Here is a 25,337-nt window from a genome sequence, read left to right as displayed (position 1 = left end):
ACGACATCGTCTTTAATCAATGGCGTTGAAACTGGGTGGATCGAGATTATAGTTTTCGATAATTACAGGAAATGATTGTTATACATGTATATATGCAAACGTGTTTCCAATTAAGTATTCATAATTAGATTTGAACTGTACAATTAAAAAATCAGGAAACCCAATAATAAAAAAAATAATGTGATATCTATGCAATACGTTAAACGTGTCGGTGACTAAATGATGTATATGTCTCCGGAAGACTGAACTTCGCGCAAATAAAAATAATACAGTTCTCCAAAAAAATTTAGTTGAATTTCGGAGAATAAACAGGTAGGGATGTTTGTTTAAGTTTTAAGTTAGAAACAATGTACAGTATTAACTCTAGACACCTTTGTTTAAATTTCAAGACACATTTCTTTAAATTTCAATATATATATATATATATATATATATATATATATATATATATATATATTTCACGAAAGAACGAAACGTTAACCAAATGTATAAAAATATAAAGCTCTTTAGATGTCAGACAGGAAAAGGATATACGGCTCTATAAAAGAAAGTTTGATATCATTCCTAAATTTAATTCACAATCATTTTAGTTAAAATCGGACATCAAATCCTAACAAAGAAATCAAAACTTTATTGTTACACTATTGAAAATTGGTATACTATGGAAAGCTGTTTTTCAGTCAAAGTAATTCAATAGTAAATATCCATTTACGTAAATAGCATTCCCTGTCATTAACTGTAAAAGGATTTCAATTTCAAATCGTTTGTTTCTGATATAGAACACTTTTTTTTTTTTTTTTTTTTTTTTTTTTATCTCGCAACAATTCTACTACATACGTAAGTTTAATAGTCTCAGATCAGATATAAAAACACATATATCGTCTCCTAATAACGCGTTAATAATCTGGTTACTACGAAATGACATTTTGTTATAAGGATTGAGTTATTTTGTTTTATCGAATGAATATATCGTTTTAAAGGGACATCGACACGATTTGAGGTGAAGACTTTCAAGTTTTATTTTTCCATTTTTAATGTTTAGAATACTTAACTAAGGTATTACTAATGGTCAGCAAAAATTTGAATGTTAGTTGTCGAGGTAAATGGGATATACAGAGCTCACAATTCTTTGTTATGTAAACAAGACTCGTGCCATGTTTTTGTTTACATATAGGCTAAATATACTAGTAAATATTCGTTTAAGCAGATTCTTTAAATTTGTAAATTAATTCTGAACATAATTTGATAGTGTCTAGTGTTTAGCAAATCTCATTTTGTTTTAAATGTGTTATTTTCTATTAAGCAATCTATATGTAAACAAAAACATGGCACTGACCTTGTTTACATAACAAAGAATTGTGAGTGCTGTATCTCACTTGTAACTCAAAAACCAATATTCAAATTTTTGTTGACCATTAGAAATACTTTAGTTAAGCATTGTAAACAATAAAAATGGAAAAATAACATTTTCAGCTCAATCATGCCCCATCAATGATTTAGTTATCTCGTTATGCTGACTTAGTTATGCCGTTGTGCTGACTTAGTAGTGCCATTGTGCAGACTTAGTTATGTCGTTGTGCTGACTTAGTTATGTCGTTGTGCTGACTTAGTTATGCCATTGTGCTGACTTAGTTATATCGTTGTGCTGACTTAGTTATGTCATTGTGCAGACTTAGTTATGTCATTGTGCTGACTTAGTTATGTCATTGTGCAGACTTAGTTATGTCGTTGTGCTGACTTAGTTATGCCATTGTGCAGACTTAGTTATGTCGTTGTGCTGACTTAGTTATGTCGTTGTGCTGACTTAGTTATGCCATTGTGCAGACTTAGTTATGTCGTTGTGCTGACTTAGTTATGTCGTTGTGCTGACTTAGTTATGTCATTGTGCTGACTTAGTTATGCCATTGTGCAGACTTAGTTATGTCGTTGTGCTGACTTAGTTATGCCATTGTGCAGACTTAGTTATGTCGTTGTGCTGACTTAGTTATGCCATTGTGCAGACTTAGTTATGTCGTTGTGCTGACTTAGTTATGTCGTTGTGCTGACTTAGTTATGTCATTGTGCTGACTTAGTTATGCCATTGTGCAGACTTAGTTATGTCGTTGTGCTGACTTAGTTATGTCATTGTGCAGACTTAGTTATGCCATTGTGCTGACTTAGTTATGTCATTGTGCTGACTTAGTTATGTCATTGTGCTGACTTAGTTATGCAGTTAAAATGGGTTATTCGTCTAGTTATAAGTCTCGATTATCTAATTAATCTCTGTTCTCATGTCGTTATAACAAAATTATCGTCTCTTTATAACTTGAAAATCATCTCGTATTTTAAAAGAGATTAGGTTGGGATTTGTGTAAATGAAGTCTCAGACATATAAACCATAAGCTTGTTGTTTTATATCGCAATAAATCACTAAACATAAGTAGATTGATTTGTTGCTGAATTGCATTGTTAAAACACGACATTTTGAAAGTCAACATGTTTCGTAAATAATATAACTCGATTAACTTGAATTAATTGATGTATTGAGGCATTGAAACGCGATTTACTTGACGGTATGACGTTAAAATGAATTGCAAAGAGTCGCAATATTGTCTTATACTTGTTTTGTTTTCAATTTGAATGCATTTATGCTACATCATTTGAAAGATTTCAATATGCAGTAATTTCGTGATGGCTTTGTCGTCAAATTCGATCGATCGATCGATCGAGAGAGAGAGAGAGAGCAAAATATCATACATTCTCTTGAGAGGGCTGTATCGTTATCTATCTAGTAGTGACCTATAATTTTTGTTATATTTTCAATTTGAGTGGGAGAGTCGATATATCTCGCAGAGAAAATCAGCAATAGAATTAGATATTATGTGCCAAAAATGACAGGAAATATTAATGAAATTACAAAATTGTTCTCTAATTTTGAAAGAGAAACCTCTCAAACCACTCACATGTATTTTTCTTTCTTTTCAGTTTAAATTTCTTTCGACTGCATAATTATCTCGAAATTACGAGATAATTATTTCGTAATTACGATATCTTTTCTCGTAGTTTTAAGATAATCATCTCGTAATAACGAGATCTTTTCTCGTAATTACGAGATAACGAAAAGTGAACTTATTTTGTACACGATACTAATAGGTTTTTGTAGTAAATTAACATAACATAAAATTCAAATATTTGAAGGTATCGTCAATACGCTTTAATTTAATTATTGTACGCTTTAATTCACTTAAAGATCAAAATAAATGCGAGCATCAGTTATATAAAAGATACCAGTAAATCATTCGCTGAATTAATGTGCGCATCAATTGAATTAAATACATCTTTAATTCAGTTGAAAAATATTTAGCAAAAATTGAATCATTGCTCTATTTGACTAAGTAATACAGATGAATCATGAATTGCGCGCAGTAATTCATTTATTATACTCCCCGAACGAAGTTCAGAGGGGTATATAGGAATCACTCTGTCTGTCTGTGCAGATTCGTGTCCGGGCCATAACTTCTTTGTTCTTTGACCTAGGAATACCATATTTGGCACACAGGTGGATCACCATGAGACGATGTGTCGAGTACCTTCATGACCTTGACCTCAAGGTCAAAATTAAAGGTTTTTACAATGGATTCGTGTCAGGGCCATGACTTCTTTGTTCTTTGACATAGGCATACCATATTTGACACATGCGTGTATCACCATGAGACGATGTGTAGGGTACCTTCATGACCTCTATATGCCCTTGAACTTTGACCTGAAGGTCAAAATTGATTATAGGGTTTTGACATAGCCATACCATAATACATGGGTGTATCACCATGAGATTATGTGTCATGTACATTCATGACCTCTTTATGCCCTTGACCTTTGATCTCAAGGTCAAAATTGTAGGTTTATGCCATGGATTTGTGTTCGGACTATATCTTCCATTTTCTTCTACAAAGTCATACCATATTTTTACACTCAGAAAAGAGGTGACTGTAATTTATACCTATTAACAACACCCTTTGGGAGATTGGGGTAAGCGGGGGGTATTCTTAGTGAACATTGCTCACAGTGCCTCTTGTTGCTCTGATTTCATCTCCGTGTCTTCTTTCAATGTTACACGTGTTAAATAAGGTGACAGGGGATAATTTTTTCTTCTTCTGAAACTTGTGGCTAGGGGGTATACAATGAAAAATAACATTTCCCTTGTATGTCAATAATTGCATTTCATATAGGTGTAGTTAATGAATTATTACCCTAAATCACATGTGATCCATACATACTGGTGCCTTAAATTAAAACATGAACTGGGCAGGTGCTCCTTTCTCGCTATGATTTTCTCTTTTGGATAACTCCACACCATTCAAATCCCATCAGGATTTTGTGCGAGAGGATTTAGACACTGTGCACAATCAAGAACTCTGTCCTTATCAAAAATCTACCTTTTATCTGGGACCACCCATCTTCCTTCTCAGTTACAGTCTTTTTATCATTAGCCCCCCCCCCCTTTCCAGAAAGGGACATTGTTTTAATGTGAATTCTTCGTCCGCTTCTCACACACAATATATATATATATATATATATATATATATATATATATAGATATATATAGATGTATATATATAGTGTCTGGGCCATAACGTTTTATCTTTTGACATTAACCTTTCATATTTGGTATGTGGGTGTACCATGATAAGACAGTGTGACGCGTACCATTTTTGATGACCTTGACCTTTTATGTAAATGTCAAATATTAGAACGTTTTAGGCATTGTTTGTGTCTGAACCATAACTCTGTCTTTTTACATAGGCCTTTAATATTTGGTATGCAGGTATACCATGGTAACAAAGTGCGTCACGTGCCAATTTTGATGACCTTTGATCTTGACCTTTTATGCAAAGGTCAAATAATATACTTTTTGGGGCATTTTTTTTCCGTACCATAAGTTTTTGTCTTTTGAAACAGGCCTTTGATATTTGATACACCAAGATAAGACAGTGTGTCGAATGTCCTTTTTGATGACCGTTGAGCTTAACTTTAATGTAAAGGTCAAATAATAGAATTTTTTGGGCAAGACATTTGGTATTTCGGTATACCATGATAAAAGTGTGCCAGATGCCATTTATGATGACCGTTGACCTTGACTTTTTATGTAAAGGTCAAAGAATGGAAGTTTTTGTCTGGACCATAACTTTTTTTGTCTTTTGACACAGGCCTTTAATATTTCGCATGTGGGTACACCATGATAAGGCAGTGTGTTATGTACCATTTTTGAAGACCTTTGACCTTCACCTTTTATGTAAAGGTCAATAATAGAATTTTGGGGCGTTTTTATGCCTTGATCACAACTATTTAGTCTTTTGACATAGGCCTTTGATATTTGGTATGTTGGCAAGTTTAAGTTACTATTATATATTAACAACACTGTTCCTTGGTTAAACACATGTACAATACATATACATCTACATATGTAGGTGACTGTTATGTACCGTAAATCTTAATTTTCCACTTAAAAGATGTTTCCTAAAAATGTTTTAAAAAACTATGAAAAATAGAAGGGGAGACATCATTTCTAGTGTGCTAAATCAATTCTTCCTAGTTTTAATCTGAATTTCTTCTGACCACGAATTTTAAGTTTCGTATTTGCGCCCACTTATATGTTTGGAGTGATGCTAACACCTAAATGTTGCATATAATGTTTTTTTTTTATGAAGCACTCAGCTGCACTAGACACGTATCCTAAAATTATTGTACACATTTTTACACATGCGAATTTGGTGATTTGAAGAATTTAAAGAAATCTGATAGTTCGAAACTATCGCTTACTACATGTACCTTTAAAATTCCTGAGACCCATTTTCGTGGACTTTAACACCCAGTTTTGAAACCCTTTATGTTGAGTGAAACTATACCAAACTATCGACAACGCTTTGTCTATTGACAACCTTCCTTTTCATTTATATGTAGATTCGATTGATTGATGAATGTTTTTTCGTTCCGTCGAGAATTTTTCGCTCATATTCGGACGTCATCAGTTGTAGGTGAAGTACCACAGATTTAGACCTACATGTGTATAGCCGTGGCAGTGAGGGTTCTTTTATTGTGCCAACGCCTTAAGGTGATATCCAAAAGATCCGTGATTCTCACTTCTAAATGCCGGGTGTTTGGCGAAGGGGCAATCATGTAACGAGCTGGACTCGAACTCACGACTTCACGCTTACGAAGCGAACGTTCTACTACTGAGCTACCATGAACGATATATGTCGATTTGATATAACGTCTCTATATGTGTGAAAAAATTCTGGTTAGTTGTATTTAGCGCACCCGAAGGTAAATCGTGGTCAATGTTTTCCAGTAGAATTTGCTGTGGTAATAAACACTCAAATGAGCTCGAATTTCTTTGCTTTTCAGCTTATCGCTTGCTTTTTTTTTTTTACGGAAACAGTTACGGAAATATCGAGCCCAATCAAAGCTTTTTTTCAAAGACAACTAATGATACATAGTGTCTTTTAGCTATCGATATATGTTTTGCCCTAAGCTGTTCAAGTCTTTATATGATAATTCACAATTTTAGGTGCAAGGATACAACACACAGTGGTTTCTACTTTTATGACAAATAATTATTTACTAAATGAATAATTAATTAAGAGTCCCTCCCCAGTGTCTAAATATTAATCAGCCGTCCGACTTTTATCAATTGTCATCTACATAAGTCCTACTGAAATTGTTAATATAATATATTTTTCAATATATTTACCTCGCCTGTGCCCATTTGAAGCCAGAGCCCCCCCCCCCCCCCCCCCCACTCAACACAATTTCTTCAAATTAAACCAAAACCGCGCATAGAAAACCCTAACTGGTATACTGTACTTGTTATATTTGGAAGGGAGTGATGAAATTTTAGATTAACTGGCCAGTATTTGCATTATATGTGAGAATAGATTTAATTTATACATTGACGTACAGTTCTTTAGAATAGATCATAATATTCATTGTGAAACCACAGGCCTTCAGGCATGAATTATGCCCTCCCCTTTATTTTTTTCTGATCTGGGATCAACACACTTATTTTCTTTATAACCTTATGTTTTGTAAACATACATTAATGATTATGAAAATCTCTGTAACGTGTTAGTAAACAAAATCTCGTTATCAGTGATATTTCTTCATACAATCGCTGAAAACGTGGTTTATGACATTTTTAAGTGATAGTTAAAGAATTGTATATTTACAATGCATAAGTTACAAAGGTGTGTATAAGTTTAGAGGAGGGGGAGGTCGTGTTGCCTCAAGTGCCTGTGTATATATTAAAACTACCCCTGTTGTGACCTCACCACCTGCGACCTCGGGTGAAATATCGAGCCCGAAACGTACGATTAAAAATAAGGGATAACTTTTCTTTAGAAAAATTGGGACGTGCGAACGCATGGAATATAACTAGCCAAAAATTCTCAAGTGGGACGTTAAACAATATTAATCAATCTATCGATTCGATACTGTAAGTGGTTTTAATTTCGAGGTGCTAAATGTTCGTGGTTTTTCATATTGGTCTAATTGCAGTGGTTTTATTTTCGCGGAATCCAAATTTTATGACAAACACAAAACGTATTGTATCACACTTGCAAAATGATTGCGGTTGTTTTAATGTCGCAGGGCAATCCTGCAATCACCTCCCCATTTACAGTATATCCAAGTGAACACGAAAGAAAAGACACCACAAAGTATATATTGTATATTGTTTAACGTCCCTCTCGAGAATTTTTCACTCATGTATGGAGACGTCACCATTGCTGGAGAACGGCTGCAAAATTTAAGCCTATCCTTGGCGCTTACGGTCTTTGAGCAAGGAGGGCTCTTTAACCACAGACACCTGAAGTATGGATATTACTACCCCCCCCCCCCTATGATAATTTTTAGGTCACTTGAGTAAACTCAGGTGACCTACTGCAATCGGTTGTCATCCGGCGTCGTCCGTCGTGCGTTAACAATTGAACATTTTAAACTTCTTCTTGATAACTACCAGTCCAATTCTTTTAAAATTTGGTATGAAGCATCTTAGGGACAAGGGGGACATACATTGTAAATTTCAGGTCTCCTGCACCCCTGGGGCCTTAGGGGCGGGGCAAAAACTGCCCAAAATTGACCAATTTTCAAAGATCTTCCTTTCAAGAACCGCACACGTGTAAGAAAAACTAAATGCATAGCGATTGAGAGCAGGAAGGCCTCTACGCAAATTGTAAATTTCATGATCCCCGGGATAGGGGTTCTGACCCCCAGGGTGGGCCCACACTTGTTATATAGTGTTTATGTGTAAAACACTTAAATAATATTTTCTTTAGTGCTATTGATACTAAATTGAAACTAAATGGATAAAACGGGTATTCTTTTACCAAAATTGTAAATTTGATGATCTCCAGAGCAAGGGTTCTGACCGCAGGGTGGGGCCAAACTTATTATATAGTTTTTATGTGTAAGTTTGCTGATACTATATCAAATCTAAATGCATACTTAGGAATAACAGAAAATGATGTACAAAAATGGTGAATTTCAATCAAAACCCAGTTGATGTTTTAATGTTAATGCATCTATAATTTAAAGCCTTTCATCAGTGTATGCACTTTTGAAGGCAGTGAAGGTTTAAGAACACATCTTGTTTTATACTGTTGCTGAACATTAGAATTTAGCTTAGATATTCAGAATAGGAAATGTTTTTCTAGATTTCATAGCCCATGGAAGTAGTGATAATTTTTCACTAGTTTTCAGGTGACCGATAAGGCCTGTGGGCCCCTTGTTTATTGGTTGCAATAATTTCTCTGAAAGAGGGATGAAATAGACATTGAATTCACACATTTCAGAGAAATTATTGCCACCAAAAATTATCATAAAAAGGGGGGGGGGGGGTTAGTAATATATTCATACTTCAGGTGCCTGTGTCTTTAACGTGCCACTTCTGCTGTGGCACGGGGACTTTGTTTTTGCGGTCTCATCCGAAGGACTGCCCCATTTAGTCGCCTCTCACGACAAGCAAGGGGTACTGAGGACCTATTTTAATCCGGATTAACAGACATCGAACTTGGTACATTGTAAAGAGTACAGGACGCCTATTGATTTTGAGGTCACTTGGTCAAAGTTCAAAGGGGACATAGGAATATATCTTGAGAACCTTTTGTTTGACAGACATCAAACTTTGTACACTGGTACATCATAGTGTTGGTGACCGCTATCAAATTTGGGTTCACACGGTCAAGTGTCAAATTGGACATATTCAATATATTGTATGTTATATTTTGAGAATCATTTGCGTCATAAATACCAAACTTGGTACATCATAAGGAGTAGTCGGGTACCTGTAAAGTGCGCAACGAAACCTACCGAAACGAAATCCACGGAAACGAAACGAAATCTACAGATACGAAATAAAAAAGTAGTGTTTCTCCAAACCTCTGACCTGTGAGATTGTAACCCTCTGTTCTGATATTTATGGATCCGAAACTAGTTGCACATGGTATTTAATCAACTTCGGTACCTTGTGCTTACTCACCCCCACCCTTCCAACTTTTAAAACTTTGTATCAGTCAAGCCGAAAGCCTACATCAAAGGGGAGGCGAATTTTATTGATATATGGTCACTTTCACAGGGGCCTAAGATACCATTTTTAATTATTATAATTAAAAGAGATCAGTTATACAATCTGTTTCGTTTCGTATCGGTAGATTTCGTTTTGGTGTGTTAGATTTCGTTTCGTTTCGGTAGATTTCGTTTCGTTTCGCACTTTACAGGTACCCGGAGTAGACGGCCCATTGCATTCAGTGCAGTGGGGATCCGGGTTATAATAGATATTGTCGTCAGTGGCGACTGAATGGCGGCGGCCCTTCGGATGAGACAGCAAAAAACTGAGGCCCCATGTCACAGCAGGTGTGGCACGATAAAGATCCCTCCGTGGTCATAGGCCGGAAGCGACGGGCATAGACCTAAATTTTGTAACCCTTCACTGGCTGACGTCTCCAAATGTGTGGAAAATTTTCGAGAGGGACGTTAAACAGTATAAAATAAAAACTATAGCTTTTGAAGTCACATCGTCAAGAATCAATCCACTATGGACACAGGAAGATATTGTCCACTCAATTAAATGATGCAAGTGTATACCCCTTTTCAATGTTGATGGGCATACCCGCTTCTGAATCATTTGTTGATTGATTGCGAAAATTTTTCACTCATGGAGACGTCACCAAGACCGACAAATGGCTTCAAATTTAGGCCTTTGTTCGGCGCTTTCGACCATTGAACAGTGAGGGTGCTTTAGCGTGCCACACCTACTGTGACACGGGACATCCATTTTTAAGGTAATCTCCGAGAACCCGTAACATTCTCACCTGATGCCGAGTGTTTGGCGATGGAACTGTCACTACCTGTTTTACCGTCTTAGGTCTGTCGCGGCCAGGATTCGAACCCCGGCCTTCCGCATGTAGGGCAAACGCTCAAACCCCTAGACCATCGCGACGAATCATTTAATTTAAACGATATTTTATTGTGTATAATACATAAAAGGATTGGACAACAGGTGTTGCCTATATAAGCCATCTCCATGCAAACTCTTAATATGGAATCGACAAATAAATGAAAATGAATATTGCTAATAAATAAAACATCGATATAGTAAAATGTCGATCTGAAGGCCACTGCAAGAGTTTTTTTCTTCTAATGTAGAAGTTTTGGAATAAATTCTTTCTCATAAGAATATAAAAATATGTCAGCTAATAAAGGAGCACAATTCGCTTCCATGGGTATCCCAAAACACTGTTGGAAAAACTGATCAACTCTGAGTACTTGTCTATAGAATCACTAGTGTTTAATAAAGTATATTTGGATGTTGTTCTATGTTCATTTTAAGACTGTGGATATCCTAATGGTCCATGTGAACATGTCGATTTCACCGATGTGTATTGTACTCATAACATCATCTTCTCTGAATTTGGCAATAGGGTTTCCTAAATATGACACGAAATCGTTTCGTAACTAAACTTTGACATATTTAAGTTCACCATATGCTAATTTGTTCTCTCTGTTTACTAGTGTCAAGATGCTAGCATTACACCTAAATATTCTGCTAGTTCTGGGAGTGACTGTGCGTGCTCAGGTTTCAGTTTCTATGCCATGTGCTGTAGTAAGTGTGTTTTATTTTTACAATACCTTTTAACTAATGTATGCTGATGCGACTAAATCAATCCCAAACATATTTTTAAATACAATTGAATGAATAACATTAAAAAATGAATATAATGTATATCTCATAACATATATTGACAGTTTTTCACTTAAATTATACAGTTACTTGGAGTAGATACCTGTAGGCAAGGATATCGTTGTGAGGGAGGAGTCTGTCGGCCAAGGGGTAATTAAATTTTGCGTCAAAAGTATTTATATTTCATGAATGAAAAAGGATCATCATCGACTCAAAATCCAAAAGTTTAATGTCATCATTTCTATTTTGTTTGGATATTAAAATTAACCTATAATTCTAAAGTGTGGATATTTGATGGTTGTATGAAAGGTAAAGATAACGAGCAGGTAACAATAGCTATAAGCAATACGAGAGAGAGAGAGAGAGAGAGAGAGAGAGAGAGAGAGAGAGAGAGATAGGCAAACACGGATCCCTGGATATACCAGAGGTGGGATCAGGTGCCTGGGAAGAGTATGTACCCCCTGTCGACTGGTCACACCCGCCGTTAGCCCTATATCTTGATATGGTAAACTGAGTTACCCGTAGTTGAAATTAGTGTACCAAGAACGACCTAGCAGTCGGTATGAAACAAGTCAGACAGCATTTGACCCAATGATAGGTTGTATTGGAAAACTAGATTGTTATAACGACCATAGAATTTGCGAAATGCTGACTTTAAACCAGACTGTTGAAACCCCTGCACCATCAACTTGTTTGTCAGTAGACCGCCTCGATTTAAAAAAAAATTGATCACACGAAGAACAAGCTCTTGCATATCGAATCAAACATCATATGCAGGTGATAATGGAATATTGCTACAAAAATATGGGAAGTTGATGGAGAAACTGAAATCATCCCGTTTGTCATAAAGTTGACTTGTAAGTTTGCCGCTGATATCTACTTTCAATAAAATATCTAAGTATGAAGCAGAAGTGGACGACTCTGTGGTGTCTTATTTCGAGCTAACAGGGATATATCGAATCGACATATGAATGAAAGTTATTATTGTTAATAGATAAAATGTCGTCGATATATCTAAATGTTGAATAGAAGGTCACAGCCAGAGAATATTTCTTCTCACGTAGAAGTTTTTGAAAACATTCTGTGGGATTCGCAGAAGATAACAGATATAACTTGAAAACAAGGTACTGTGTGCAGGACAGTCAAATTTAGGCCTAAACTCGACGATAACGGCCTTTAAGCAGGGGGCTCAACCGTAGGACCGTCTCATTCAATCGCCTCTTACGACAAGCAAGGGATGCTCAGGACCTATTCTAACCTAGATCTCCACGCAACCTGGATGATGGAGTTCATTAAATATATAGTAAATTTCAGGAATATTACTCTACATGTAAAATGACAGCACAAGACATGAAATATGGAAGTTAGATTTTACATCTGCAAGTACTTTCACCTTCGAGTTATTGGGTATACTTACATGTAGAAATATATACCATAGTAAAATAACTGAATGGGGCATCTATATATCATAGAACAAACATTTGAATATTGATAACGAGAAGAACTTTTAAAAAGAATTCATTCATATTTCATAATTTAAAGATGCTAATGGCGAACTAATAACTCAACTTTACGACAAACGGGATGATTTCAGCTTCTCTATCATAGATGTCATAGAGTTTTGCAAAAATCTTATTTAATAAAACTTTGTTCATGATAGAAATATATCTATCAGAGAAATTTTATTCACTGGACAAAATAAAAACAATTGGTAAACTGTTGATAGTGAAAATGTTTATATCTTCCATAGGTAATTAATTGTTTATAATTGACAAACTTTTGTCAAGGGCAATAACTCCTATGCTGATATTTCCTCTACGGTATGTCTATTATACAATGATTTCCCTAATAACCACCATTAATGTATACACATTTATAAATTAGCAGTTTTTCTAAACTGTTGACATTAAGATTTTGTCATTTTAACAAGTTTTCAGCTATTTTTATTATTCTGATTTACGAAAATGTGTGATTTTCTGATGTTGACCTATACTTCAATTTTTGTATGTCTGACAACTTAAAAAAGGTGGCAACATACACATTTTCTTTGGTTTATTAATTAAATTAAACTATATTGAGTGGAAATCAATATAGCTTTTCCTCTTTCAACTATTAGTATTGATATAAAGTCACATGAGGATAGAGCTACCTTAAATCGAAGACGGCTACTGACAAACAAATTGATGTTGCAGGACTTTTCAACAGTCTCGTTTAAAGTCGACATTTCGCAAATTCTATGGTCGCTATAAAGATCTAGTTTTCCAATACAAGCTATCATTGGGTCAAAAGTTTTCTGACGTGTTTCATACCGATTGTTAGACCGTACCTTGTACATTGATCTTGACTATGAATACCTCTGTTTACCTGATTCCGATATAGGGTCCACGGTGGGTGTGAACGGTCCACAGGGGATGCTGACTCCTCTTAGACACCTGGTCCCACCTCTGGTATATCCAGGGGTCCTTGTTTGCGCAACTCTTAATTCTTCATTCTTTATGGAGTTATTAGATTGACCAATGTTCGTCATCTTAAACAAGTGCTTAGTTCACAGAGTTGATATAACTGTAAGCGTTTAAACTTTTAAAACTATAAAAATTTATAATAGCTCTGAACTATTTCAACAACTATCTACACAAGATGTTATTTTGTTTGTATTTTAGGCACGTCAGCTAGATGTTCTCAGGTAAGAAAATCCAGTGCATATTTTTCGTTTTACTTGAATTATAGACCTAACTGAATTTGATATTGTGGTTATGCGTATATTGAATCTATACCCTCGCTAAAACGTTGTTTTCAAAGACAGTTTTGAAGAAAAATATATCATGTGGAATTGTTGTTGAAGAAAGGGATTTCTAAAATGCATGTTATAATGTATGATGCAGTGATTTCAACAATTTTAATGGACATTAAGTTTCTTGGATTTTTTTTTTAAAAGTAGCTTCATTGGTGTGTCACTTCATAGAGCTACTTGTATACCATATCCTTCTGTTATAAACTAACTTGTACGTCGTTAATCATTGGGTGGATTTGTCTACACCGATAACAAAGTGTACTCCTTTCCGTAATCAAGTGTAAAAGTGTACACCTTTTGGCTTACACCATCTAAACCCTGTACAGGGGATATGTTGGTAAATGCATCGAAAAATTCAACATGGCTGAAAAATGGTGAGACGGAAAATTAGCAGATTTTTCTCTCCGTATTTTGTTTACTGTAAAGTATATAAGAGGATAATTCCAATCTACTTTATGCAGTTATAAACAAGAGATTAAAATGTATTTTAAATAATAATTGAAAACGATTGATATTTCGTACAATGATCAAAAACAAGTTCGACATTTACAAGTATTTTGGAGTATGCCCTGGAATGTTTAGATGCATTTAGTTTTGATAAATGCACATTAAAATGCAATGTCGTTAAAAAATTATAGAAATTATTTATTTTGTACTTTATTTGTATTGAAATCGTTGATTCTCTAATGAGGATTTCATCAGCTGTTGAACGTCTATAATGAATATGTTACACTACACCAAATTGTACTTACATGTAATTATAAGGTGTAAACTTACTTCACTGGATGCACAGCAGTGTAGACAAATCAAGTGCACCCATTCATTTCATCATCTAGCATAACCAGGAAAAACAAAATTTAGTTTACAGTGAAAAATAAAATTACTTTATGTCGTTTTTCCTACAGGTATTGCCATGCCCTAATCCTTTTACTCACACGTGCCGACGTGGACAGTGTGTACCAGGTATGAAGATTGTTGAAAGCTTCGTAACGGAATGATTGAAATAAATTGATTAAGGGGCATGAAATTATCGTTACCAGTATTGCAAATGTTTAAGAATGTGTTTTTGTTTTTACGAGATGATAGACATAAACTCAATTATGTCGGCGAAGACGGATTTTCCCCAAAGATCGAAAGATAATTCAATAGAAAATATCTGATTTCTGATTTTAAAAACACAGCAGAAACGCAATGGAAATGATGAAATAAACGAAAGAAAATAGCGTAACAAATAAAAATATATATTTATTCGCCATTAGAACTTATTAACTTTCAAGAGCATTTCCATTCGAAAATAATTGAGTTCGCTCTGAAATTATTGAATATTGTTTTTTATATGACGACGTTAAACATCATTTCTTTGATGTTTATAAAATCGTACTATATTTTAAATATCAGAAATTTTGGATTGGTTGGATATCAATTTAAGTCACCGGTGTCGCTATATGTATCCTGCATCGTCAGTAGTTCGTTAACAAATGAACATATCTTGTATTGTACCACATGATATACGAGAAGTGATGAAAATCAAATATGGATTCTAAAAATATACAAAACGTGTTGTAAAGAAATCACAAATCATTTCCTCAATCAACAATACCAAAATGTATGATTCAACACTTAACACAAATATTCCTCACGATAAATTAAAGGCTAGACATTTTGACATAATAGACAGCTGCTTCGTCAATGAATAGGTGAAGATAACATACAGTGATCAATCTCAAAATTCCTATAAGGAATATGACATTGAGAGTTGGGCTAACACGGACCCATGGTTATATTAAAGGTGGGATCAGGTGCCTAGGAGGAATAAACATTCCCTGTCGACCGGTCACACCCGCCGTGAGGCTTATATCTTGATCAAGTAAACGGAGTAAACCGTAGTTAGAGTTAGTTTACCAAAAACGATGTCTTTAAAAATTGAAAACGGATTTATTTATACATCTTGATCAATCATCCAAAGAATTACATTGTTTCCACTCTTTTGGCACGCTGTTTTTGGCTATATTTAGCTCTAAAACTTCATAGTTATTTCGGACTTAAAACATTTCGGTTGAGCATCACTGAAGAGACATTATTTGTCGAAATGCGCATCTGGTGGATCAAAATTGGTACCGTATAAGTTTTTACATTGTTAAACACAACTTTGATTTTACGCACAAGTACTCTAAATTTTATATCAAAAAGATGCTGGAGTTCCTCACTGACAATATCTAGGAAGTCGTGGTGATAAGGTCTTCCAACTGTACTCCTTCATTAGCTGTTTTTATATTCTGATCAGGTCGAGACAGAATATTTCAAAAACTTTTATAGAAGAAAACAATTTCTTGCTGTAGCCTTCATTTTGATATTTAGATATATGTAGGATGTTTTATCTAATAACAATATTCAAATCCCAGTGAACTCGATACACGAGACACCACTTTCTTCCGCATCTGCTAAGATATTTTATTGAACGTCTATGTTAACGGCAAACTAACAACTCAACTTTATTAAAAACGGGATGACTTCAGCTTTTTCATCGTCTTTGAGGATTTTTTCCACTCCTTCTAGGAGTTATAAGATTAATCACTGTTTGTTATCTTCAAATTTTCATGAATTTGACAGGCAACAAAATGCGCAACAACAGCAGATACGTCATATTTCCGATAATCATTGTACCGTTAAGGGCCATTCGCGATTCAAGAAGAATTCTATCGTTAAAAATGTGAGGATATTGTTATAATCTATCAATAACAAAAGACGAAGTCACTACGCCGAATAGTTTAAATTATTGACGTCACCACCATTCTTAATAGATATTAACATCGACATGATTCATCAATAAGCATCAAAACACAGTCGTTTGTAGCATTATGTATTTTACATAATCATATTTTATGTATTTTTCAGTGCAACAGTCTGGCTGTGTAAGTATTCAAAGGACGAAAGAAAATTAACTAGTGTGTGATACTGCCTGCTTGTATTTCGTATTGTTACATAATTAACTAGTGTGTGATACTGCCTGGCTGTATTTCGTATTGTTACATAATTAACTAGTGTGTGATACTGCCTGGCTGTATTTCGTATTGTTACATAATTAACTAGTGTGTGATACTGCCTGGCTGTATTTCGTATTGTTACATAATTAACTAGTGTGTGATACTGCCTGGCTGTATTTCGTATTGTTACATAATTAACTAGTGTGTGATACTGCCTGGCTGTATTTCGTATTGTTACATAATTAACTAGTGTGTGGTACTGCCTGGCTGTATTTCGTATTGTTACATAATTAACTAGTGTGTGATACTGCCTGGCTGTATTTCGTATTGTTACATAATTAACTAGTGTGTGATACTGCCTGGCTGTATTTCGTATTGTTACATAATTAACTAGTGTGTGATACTGCCTGGCTGTATTTCGTATTGTTACATAATTAACCAGTGTGTGGTACTGCCTGGCTGTATTTCGTATTGTTACATAATTACTAACACAAATGTTTCGCCATAAGCTACATGGAGGAAAATGAATAGGCTTGCAATTTATGAAAGATTGAGCTTAAAAATAATGCGGAGATTTCTGCATGTCAACATAGTGAATAAAAAATCCTCAGTATTCCAAGACGGATGATTTTATCTCCACGTGTTCTCCTATACGTCGTGGACTTGTTTACACTTTATAAACTGCCGCTAGGTGGAGTCTAACGTATACAAGCAACAGTAATAGATTCGAAATCTGAAAGCCTCCGTCAAAAATGGATGCAACATCTAGTTGGAATTTAACTTAAAGTATTCAATGTAAAACCAAAGAATGATTTAATTTAAAATAAATGTTCATAAGGATAAATGTAAAATACATCAATTTTACGTGACTGTAAATAATCAGAAGCCGACCTTTTTTGCACTTAAAACTTTATGGAAAATAAGGGAAAACAATTCAATTTCCTTAAAATGTGTGTGGTTAATTGAATATTGTTTTACGTCCCTTTCGATAATATTTCACTCATGAAGACGTCACCACTGCCGGTGAAGGGCTGCAAAAGTTAGGCCTATGATCGGCGCTTATGTCCATTGAGCAGGGAGGGATCTTTATTGTGCCACACCTGCTGCGACACGGGACCTCGTTTTTGCGGTCTCATCCGAAGGACCGCCCCATTTAGTCGCCTCTTACGACAAGCAAGGGGGTACTGAGGACCTATTCTAATCCGCATCCCCACGGGATGAATACGTGTGGTAAAAGAATAACTTGTGGTAAAAGAATAATTATATTTAAGATTTTCATAAAGAGAAAGTTTATGAAACTTTTCACCAAGATATTTGTATGAAAATATTTCTTTTAACAACATTTAGATAAAATATGCTCCTCCTATAGACATCAGTGTAAAATTCTAGGTGATAAAAATCAAACAGAAATCAAAATTTAGTAAATTGATACGGTGGACAATTTTTGTTTTAACGAACTATTTATAATGGTATCATGATTACAAAAATCCTTCCACCGTTTATTCGACACGAAATATGATGGTTATATATTGCATACCCTCAAAGATGCAACATCAAGATGCACAAAGAATGCAATATCTCATCTACATTGGATTAAATGTAAATAATGCAAAATCTAAATTGAAAAAATTCAACATTTACATCGAATTAAATATAAATAATGCAACATCTAGATTACCTGTATCAACACTTCATGGTACGTTACGTATTTTGTCCACTATTTTGCCGTGAAAAATATTATTTCCTTACGTTGGATATTGTAATTATCTGATCTGTTGGTTTCACATTTGCTATTTATTCATCAATTGAAGTCAAGTATCATAAGTCTAGATCAAAATAAATATGAAGAATGCAACATCTAGATCCAATTAAATAAAAATGCGACATTTAGATCAACATAAGTGTAAAGAATGAAACATTTCGATCGAAATAGATGTAAAGAATGCAACTTTTAGATCGAAATAAATTTAAAGAACACACGTTTCAACACTTCACCGTAAGTTACGTCCCTTGTCCCCTGTTTTGAGGTGAAAAAATCTTGCTTCCCGACGTTGGCGATTTCTGTTCAGTAGTTTTCACATTTCTTATTTTTCATCAATTGCAGTCAGCTACAATAATTCCCTAAAGTGGGGTAACCCTTATTAATAATTAGAAATAATACAAAGTTTGGACGTCTTATATTTTGTAGGCTAAAGAATGAAAACTTCGTTTTCATTAACTTTTGGCTGACCCCACATAGGAAGATAATTACAATGACTGATTGATTGATTGATTGATTGATGTATATCGGTAGATGATGAAATTCCTGATTTTGGGTTTTAAGATGGTGTACTTATTCAAATTAAATATCTGCTTACCAAACCAGATAACTACGTTTACGACGCCAACCATATTGGTATGATGGTGACCATATTTCATGTGGTTATGGTGTTAATCAGATAAGTACGATCATGATATCAACCAGGTTGGTACAATGATAGCGTTAATCAGATTAATAAGTTTACGATATTAATTACATTAGTGAATTAAGCTAATCAGAATTGTAAGAATTTGACGTTCACCAGATAAGTAAATTGACGTTCACCAGATTACTAATTTGATGACGTTAACCAGATTAGTAAATTGATGACGTTCACCACATTAGTAAATTGATGACGTTCACCAGATTCAAAAGAATATGACGTTAGGTAGATAGGTACGATTATGACGCTACTATCGATGGAAATTGTTAGCAATTATATACCAACTTTGGCTTAAACATTAGGATAAAATACAACTAATTTGATATTAATCCTTTTTCCAATTTGATACTGTAGTTGGATTGTGAATTCAACCCTAACAGCATTTGTGAATTTGACCGGTGCGTCACGAGACCTGGAGGTAAGAAACCAAATTAATTTTGTGGGCTCTGAAACATGAAGCACCCACGCCGATATCCGGAGCCATGAAGCTGAGATTACGTCAATTGTTATCTCAGTGTCTGGTTTTATTTTCATTAAATATGAAGACTGAAAGTTGATCCCAACTTCATGATAAAGAACGAGATTTAATCAAAGCTGACCTTAATTTTCATGAGAACGAATCAGGCTAGACCTAAGTTGAGCGCATCGCAATTGCATAACCTGCTGACAAAACACACAACATGCATCACCTTAAATGTAAAAGATCATTATGCATACGTATTTATCACGAGCAAGGATAATTATAAAAAAAAACCTAAGAATTGCAGTCTGTTAAAAATGATTATCTTTGGAGTTCTCTTGATATGTTACATATGGGATAATTCTTGTACACTAGAGAGAAAACTTGGTTGTTGTAAAAATTCTATAACGCAGTGATATAAGTTACCGTGGTTTTAAAATATTTCTTTTCCAACAATTGCAGCACCATGCGGTGGATTAACCTTCCAACCCTGTTCATCTGGTCATGTCTGCAGAAGAGGGATCTGTTCACCGCGTAAGTATCTTAAGAAAACATCCATTTCATACAAAAATACTTCATTATGACGTGAACATGCGTTTATATATGAAGATTTAAAATAATGAACTAAATGAATTATCTAAATATATTAGTGAACACGGAATTTTGTCATTGAAACCTATCATAAGAAGACTAACAGCCGTATGAATTTTTTATAGGTAATCTGCAACCTCTGTGGCAGGTTCAGGTCTTCTGCATCTTCTGTGACATTAGCTTAATTATGAACTATTCACAACATAAGCATCATAACACACCCGTTTGTAGAATCTTAAGATTCAAGTGAATACAATATATGTTACATAATCATATTTACGTATTTTTTCAGAGCAACAGATTGGCTGTGTAAGTATTCAATGGAGGAAACTAATTTTACTAGTGTGTGATACAATCTGGCTGTATTTCGTATTGTTACATAATCATTAGAATAAGGGCTTAGTCATAAACTATGAAAATAAATACGCATAGTGAAAGATTTGATTATAAAATTAAAAATAACAGGCATATTTCTGTTTGTAAACATCACGAATGGAACATCGAAATAAACTTAAAGATAAAGATGCAATATGCAGATTAAATGAAATAGCTCTAGCAAATTTATCGTTATTTCGGATTTCATACATTTCGGTTGAGTATCACTGAAGAGACATTATTTGTTGAAATGCGCATATGGTGCATCAAAATTGGTACTGTATATGTTTTATATTATGACTCCAGGGTCGAGGCCTCCGCTGGTGGACTGTTAGTCCCCAAGGGTCTCTACAGCCCAGTAGCTAAGTACTTCGTTACTAGCTTGAAAATACGGATGTATATTTAATTGCCGTGATAGAATTTAGAAATTCATTTCAAAATTAAGGATTATCTCCCTCATGCATAGCTCTTATCCTTAGACGAATGTGACTCCACTTTTTGGCACTCTGTTTTCCCCTATAATAGCTCTAGCAAATTTATCGTTATTTCGGATTTCAAACATTTCAGTTGAGCATCACTGAAGAGACATTATTTGTCGAAATACGCATCTGTTGCATCAAAATTGGTACCGTATAAGTTTTACATATAAGGGATGCAACATCTAGGTAGTTTAAATATAAATTGCGCAACATCTAGTTAGAACTAAGTGTAAAGATTGAAACATCTAGATAGAATTCAATATTAAAAAAAAAAGCAACATCTAGATCAAAATAGATGTAAAGATTGCAACATTTAGATCAAATTTAATATTTAAAAAATGCAACATCTAGATCAATATAAACATAAAGAACACACGATTCCACACCTCGCCGTAAGTTACAGTCCATGTAACGTTCTACTTTACCTTTTCTCCGTTCGCTCACCTTGCGTTCACCGTTTGCTCTCCTTGCGTTCACCGTGCGCTCTCCTTGCGTTCACCGTTCGCTCTCCATGCGTTCACCGTGTGCTCAGTGTGCGCTCACCGTTCGCTCTCCGTTTACAGTTTGGTGTTCACCGTTCACAAAGCGTTCACCGTTGACTGTCATTCGGAACATCAAAGTCAAAGGATCGATTTTCATAGCAAGGCAAAAATGAAAAAGGAACGTGTGCATAAGAGTGAAAGTAAACTTTCTTATTATATCGGAAATTTAATTTATTAAGTACAGATATCAGAATTATCAACTGCGAAAATTAAAGGGAAAATGCAGATCACTCATCAGTATCACATAACAGAATAAGTCATTGTTATTATCATTATCAAATATTGTTTGGTTAAAAAGTGGGAGAAGTTCTGAATGAGAGAAAAATGCAAGAGCCTTCTGTTATGAATTTAATCCTTATATATGTACATGTAGCGAAGATCGAGCAACGAGCGCTGGTACGTGTACGAAAAATGAGGCAGCTTCCGTTAATAAATACCTCGACCCCACCCGCATTATCATTTTAACATTTTCAAGTTTGGGCAAAAGCACAATTTATTATATTTTATTTTGTATCACTTGACAAGAATTCTGTATAAGTTTATTATTTTTTAAGGCCCCCTGCCCCCTCTCTCTTACTTAAAACACCGATGCTACACTTCAATGAACATTTGTGCCCAAATGTCAAATTGATTTGACAGGTATTTTTGATCATTTTACGCCTATATTTATGAGAGACATTGTCAATAGATGTATTTACTCCTTTCCTCAAATTTGAAACTTTTAATGAAATATTTTTCGTACATTTCTGCCCCACATATGCCATATCAATAGTTCAATACAATAAACAGTTTTATCCGCATCAAAAATATACAAATATTGCACAATCTAAATGTAAATTCATGGTCACACTATCTATTTTGTACGTACGTACATTAATTCTGGGATTATTTCCCCGGGTCGATATGATAAACATGTATTTGCAGTGAAGTGAGTTACGCAAAATCTACATGGGAATAAACCTTTTATACTATTTAGAAGCTTTCAGGTGTCAACACGAGGTACCCGTTTTACCCGTGTTGGTTGTTGAATGCATTTATCTTGACTCCTTTCGGGAATGCTTATAAATTGCGTGTAATCCAAACAACTGAGCTCGTAAATTTTGAATTCATGCATGTACACCTGTAAATTCTTGGCGCTAATTACCAGACTATATTTATTTTACAGGCATCGTTTGAACTCTTGTATTAAGAAATTAAATATTATGCCTCTTAAGTCAAAATACATAATCACATGTAATATACCCAGATAACGCACCAATATTCATAATTTATGAAAACGTCAAGAATTCTAAATACATGTATTATAAAATATATGTTTCTATTATTTATGTATACATCTATCTGTGTATGTAATACTGTAACCAATGTACATACGATATTTTCTTTTCTTTGTGCATGATTGCTACGTGCATTGGTGTGAAATTTGCGATCACTTTCACGAAGAATACACATCCAGTCCTTGCACAACAGGGTTGGACAATAAGGCACGTCCGACCGACTGAGTCTACTAAATGATAGGCCTGGTCGGGTAAAATGTCGATTTACTAGTCCGACTGGCCGTGTTGAAAAAATAAACAAGAAACTTTACTTTAAACCATAAGATATTTTATTCTTAACTAAAAAAGAATAACTGTAGACTTTGCGAGCAATTTTGAACCACATGATGACACAATCTCTAGTTTTAGTTCTAATAAATAAGTCGCGGTTGGATGTAATGTTTTATGAAATCTACTCGATGTTAATGTGTGTAAAGTTATGTTTTACATGTAGATGAATTTATTTTCATTTTGTTTAAAAAACCCAGTTTATTTGAATCAAATATAAGAAAGTATTTATCAAATTAATAAATTACGTCATAAAAAGCCATTTTTCGGTGTTGACATATGTGCGGGAATGCCTATATTCAAATACAACTGCTCGTCCTCAAGGAAAGATGTCCCAAGAGAAAAATAAAAGGTTGGGAAGAAACAAAGCAGGGCTTATGAAATAGAGATTATAAAAAGCGGTTGAGGTCATTTTATTTTATATAGACTAGAGATGTTCCATGCCGGGTAGAATTTAAAGAAACAGAAAATGTGTTTGAAAATGAAAGCATTAAATTGAATGATGAGACTAAAGCTCTTTTTTGAGACAATTAAGTACGTTTTAGTTCATGCAAACTTAATGTTTGTCATTTGAATTAAGTACATTTAAATATGGAAAAACTATCAATTTCTGGAAAGTTGGTCAGGGCTAGTGGATGTAAGGTCAGGTCTAGCAAAAATCATTTGAAGTAGCCCGACTGGTCTAGTGCTCAAAAAAGTAAATGTCAACCCTGCACAAAAATGAACAGATGTATTCATATATATATTCTCTACCTGATTATAAAGGAAGTACAATTCATGGGGAAAATCCTAAATATACAGAATGAATATACCATTTTGCGTTCAACGTGCGCTCACCGTTCACCAAATTGTGTTCACCGTTCGCTCACCGTGCGTTTACCGGTCGCTCACCGTGCGTTCATTGTTCAAGTGAGAAAGTAGAACGTTTCAGGGACTGTATGTCCCTTGTCCGCTGTTTGTAATTTTCTGATCAGTAGTTTTCACATTTCTTATTTCATCAATTGCAGTCAACTAAAATAATGCCACAGGGTGGGGTAACCCTTAGAAATAATTCACAGCTAGAACCTCTTACTTGTTGTAAGGTAAAGAAGGAAAACTTCTCATTGACCTTTGGCTGACCCCGTACAACGAGGGTGTAATTAAATTTACTGGTTAATACATGTATGAATGGTGAAGTTCATGGATTCAAGATTTACGATGACGCACTTATTCAAACCCAATATCTGTTTACCGAATCAGATTAGTACAATTATGACGGTGATGATCACGATTATGACGGTGACCATAGTTTATAAGGTTATGGTGTTAATCAGATAAGTATGATCGTGACATTAATCAGGTTTATACACTGATAACGTTAATCATATTAATAAGCTTATGATGTTAATGTCATATATTTATTTAGTCAGATTTGTAAGAATTTGACGTTAACCAGATTAGTAAATTGATGACGTTCGCTAGATTAGTAAATTGATGACGCTCACCAGATTAGTAAATTGATGACGTTCGCTAGATTAGTAAATTGATGACGCTCACCAGATTCAAAACAGCATGACGTTAGGTAGATAGATACGATGATGACGTTACTAGAAATAGTTAGCAATTATATACCAACTTTGGCTTAAACATTAGGATAAAATACAACTAATTTGATATTGATCCCTTTCCAATTTGATACTATAGTTAGATTGTGAATTCAACCCAGGCAGCATTTGTGAATTTGACCGGTGCGTCACGAGACCCGGAGGTAAGAAATCAAATCAATTTTGTGGGCTCTGAAACATGAAGCGCCCACGCCGATATCCGGAGCCATGAAGCTGAGATTACGTCAATT

The 25,337-nt window shown here is 34.7% G+C and overlaps 1 protein-coding gene across 1 annotated transcript in view; it reads left to right on the top strand.

Moving 5' to 3' along the window:
- The first annotated feature begins 224 nt into the window (after positions 1–224).
- The window catches only part of LOC125681172 (latent-transforming growth factor beta-binding protein 2-like), a 56,578-nt gene continuing 31,465 nt past the window's right edge, over positions 225–25,337 (top strand). The window contains exons 1-10 of the mRNA XM_048921133.2: positions 225–312; positions 11,047–11,137; positions 11,302–11,365; positions 13,876–13,898; positions 14,912–14,969; positions 16,902–16,918; positions 19,807–19,870; positions 20,375–20,446; positions 20,796–20,812; positions 25,187–25,250. Coding sequence (XP_048777090.2) covers positions 11,054–11,137; positions 11,302–11,365; positions 13,876–13,898; positions 14,912–14,969; positions 16,902–16,918; positions 19,807–19,870; positions 20,375–20,446; positions 20,796–20,812; positions 25,187–25,250 — 463 coding nt within the window. The 5' untranslated portion in view covers positions 225–312; positions 11,047–11,053. The remainder of the gene's footprint in view (positions 313–11,046; positions 11,138–11,301; positions 11,366–13,875; positions 13,899–14,911; positions 14,970–16,901; positions 16,919–19,806; positions 19,871–20,374; positions 20,447–20,795; positions 20,813–25,186; positions 25,251–25,337) is intronic.

The sequence above is a fragment of the Ostrea edulis genome, chromosome 2 (assembly GCF_947568905.1).
Source record: "Ostrea edulis chromosome 2, xbOstEdul1.1, whole genome shotgun sequence".
Lineage (NCBI taxonomy): Eukaryota > Metazoa > Mollusca > Bivalvia > Ostreida > Ostreidae > Ostrea > Ostrea edulis.
The sequence above is the reverse complement of the archived record's forward strand: the minus strand, read 5'-3'. Positions and strand labels throughout refer to the sequence as shown.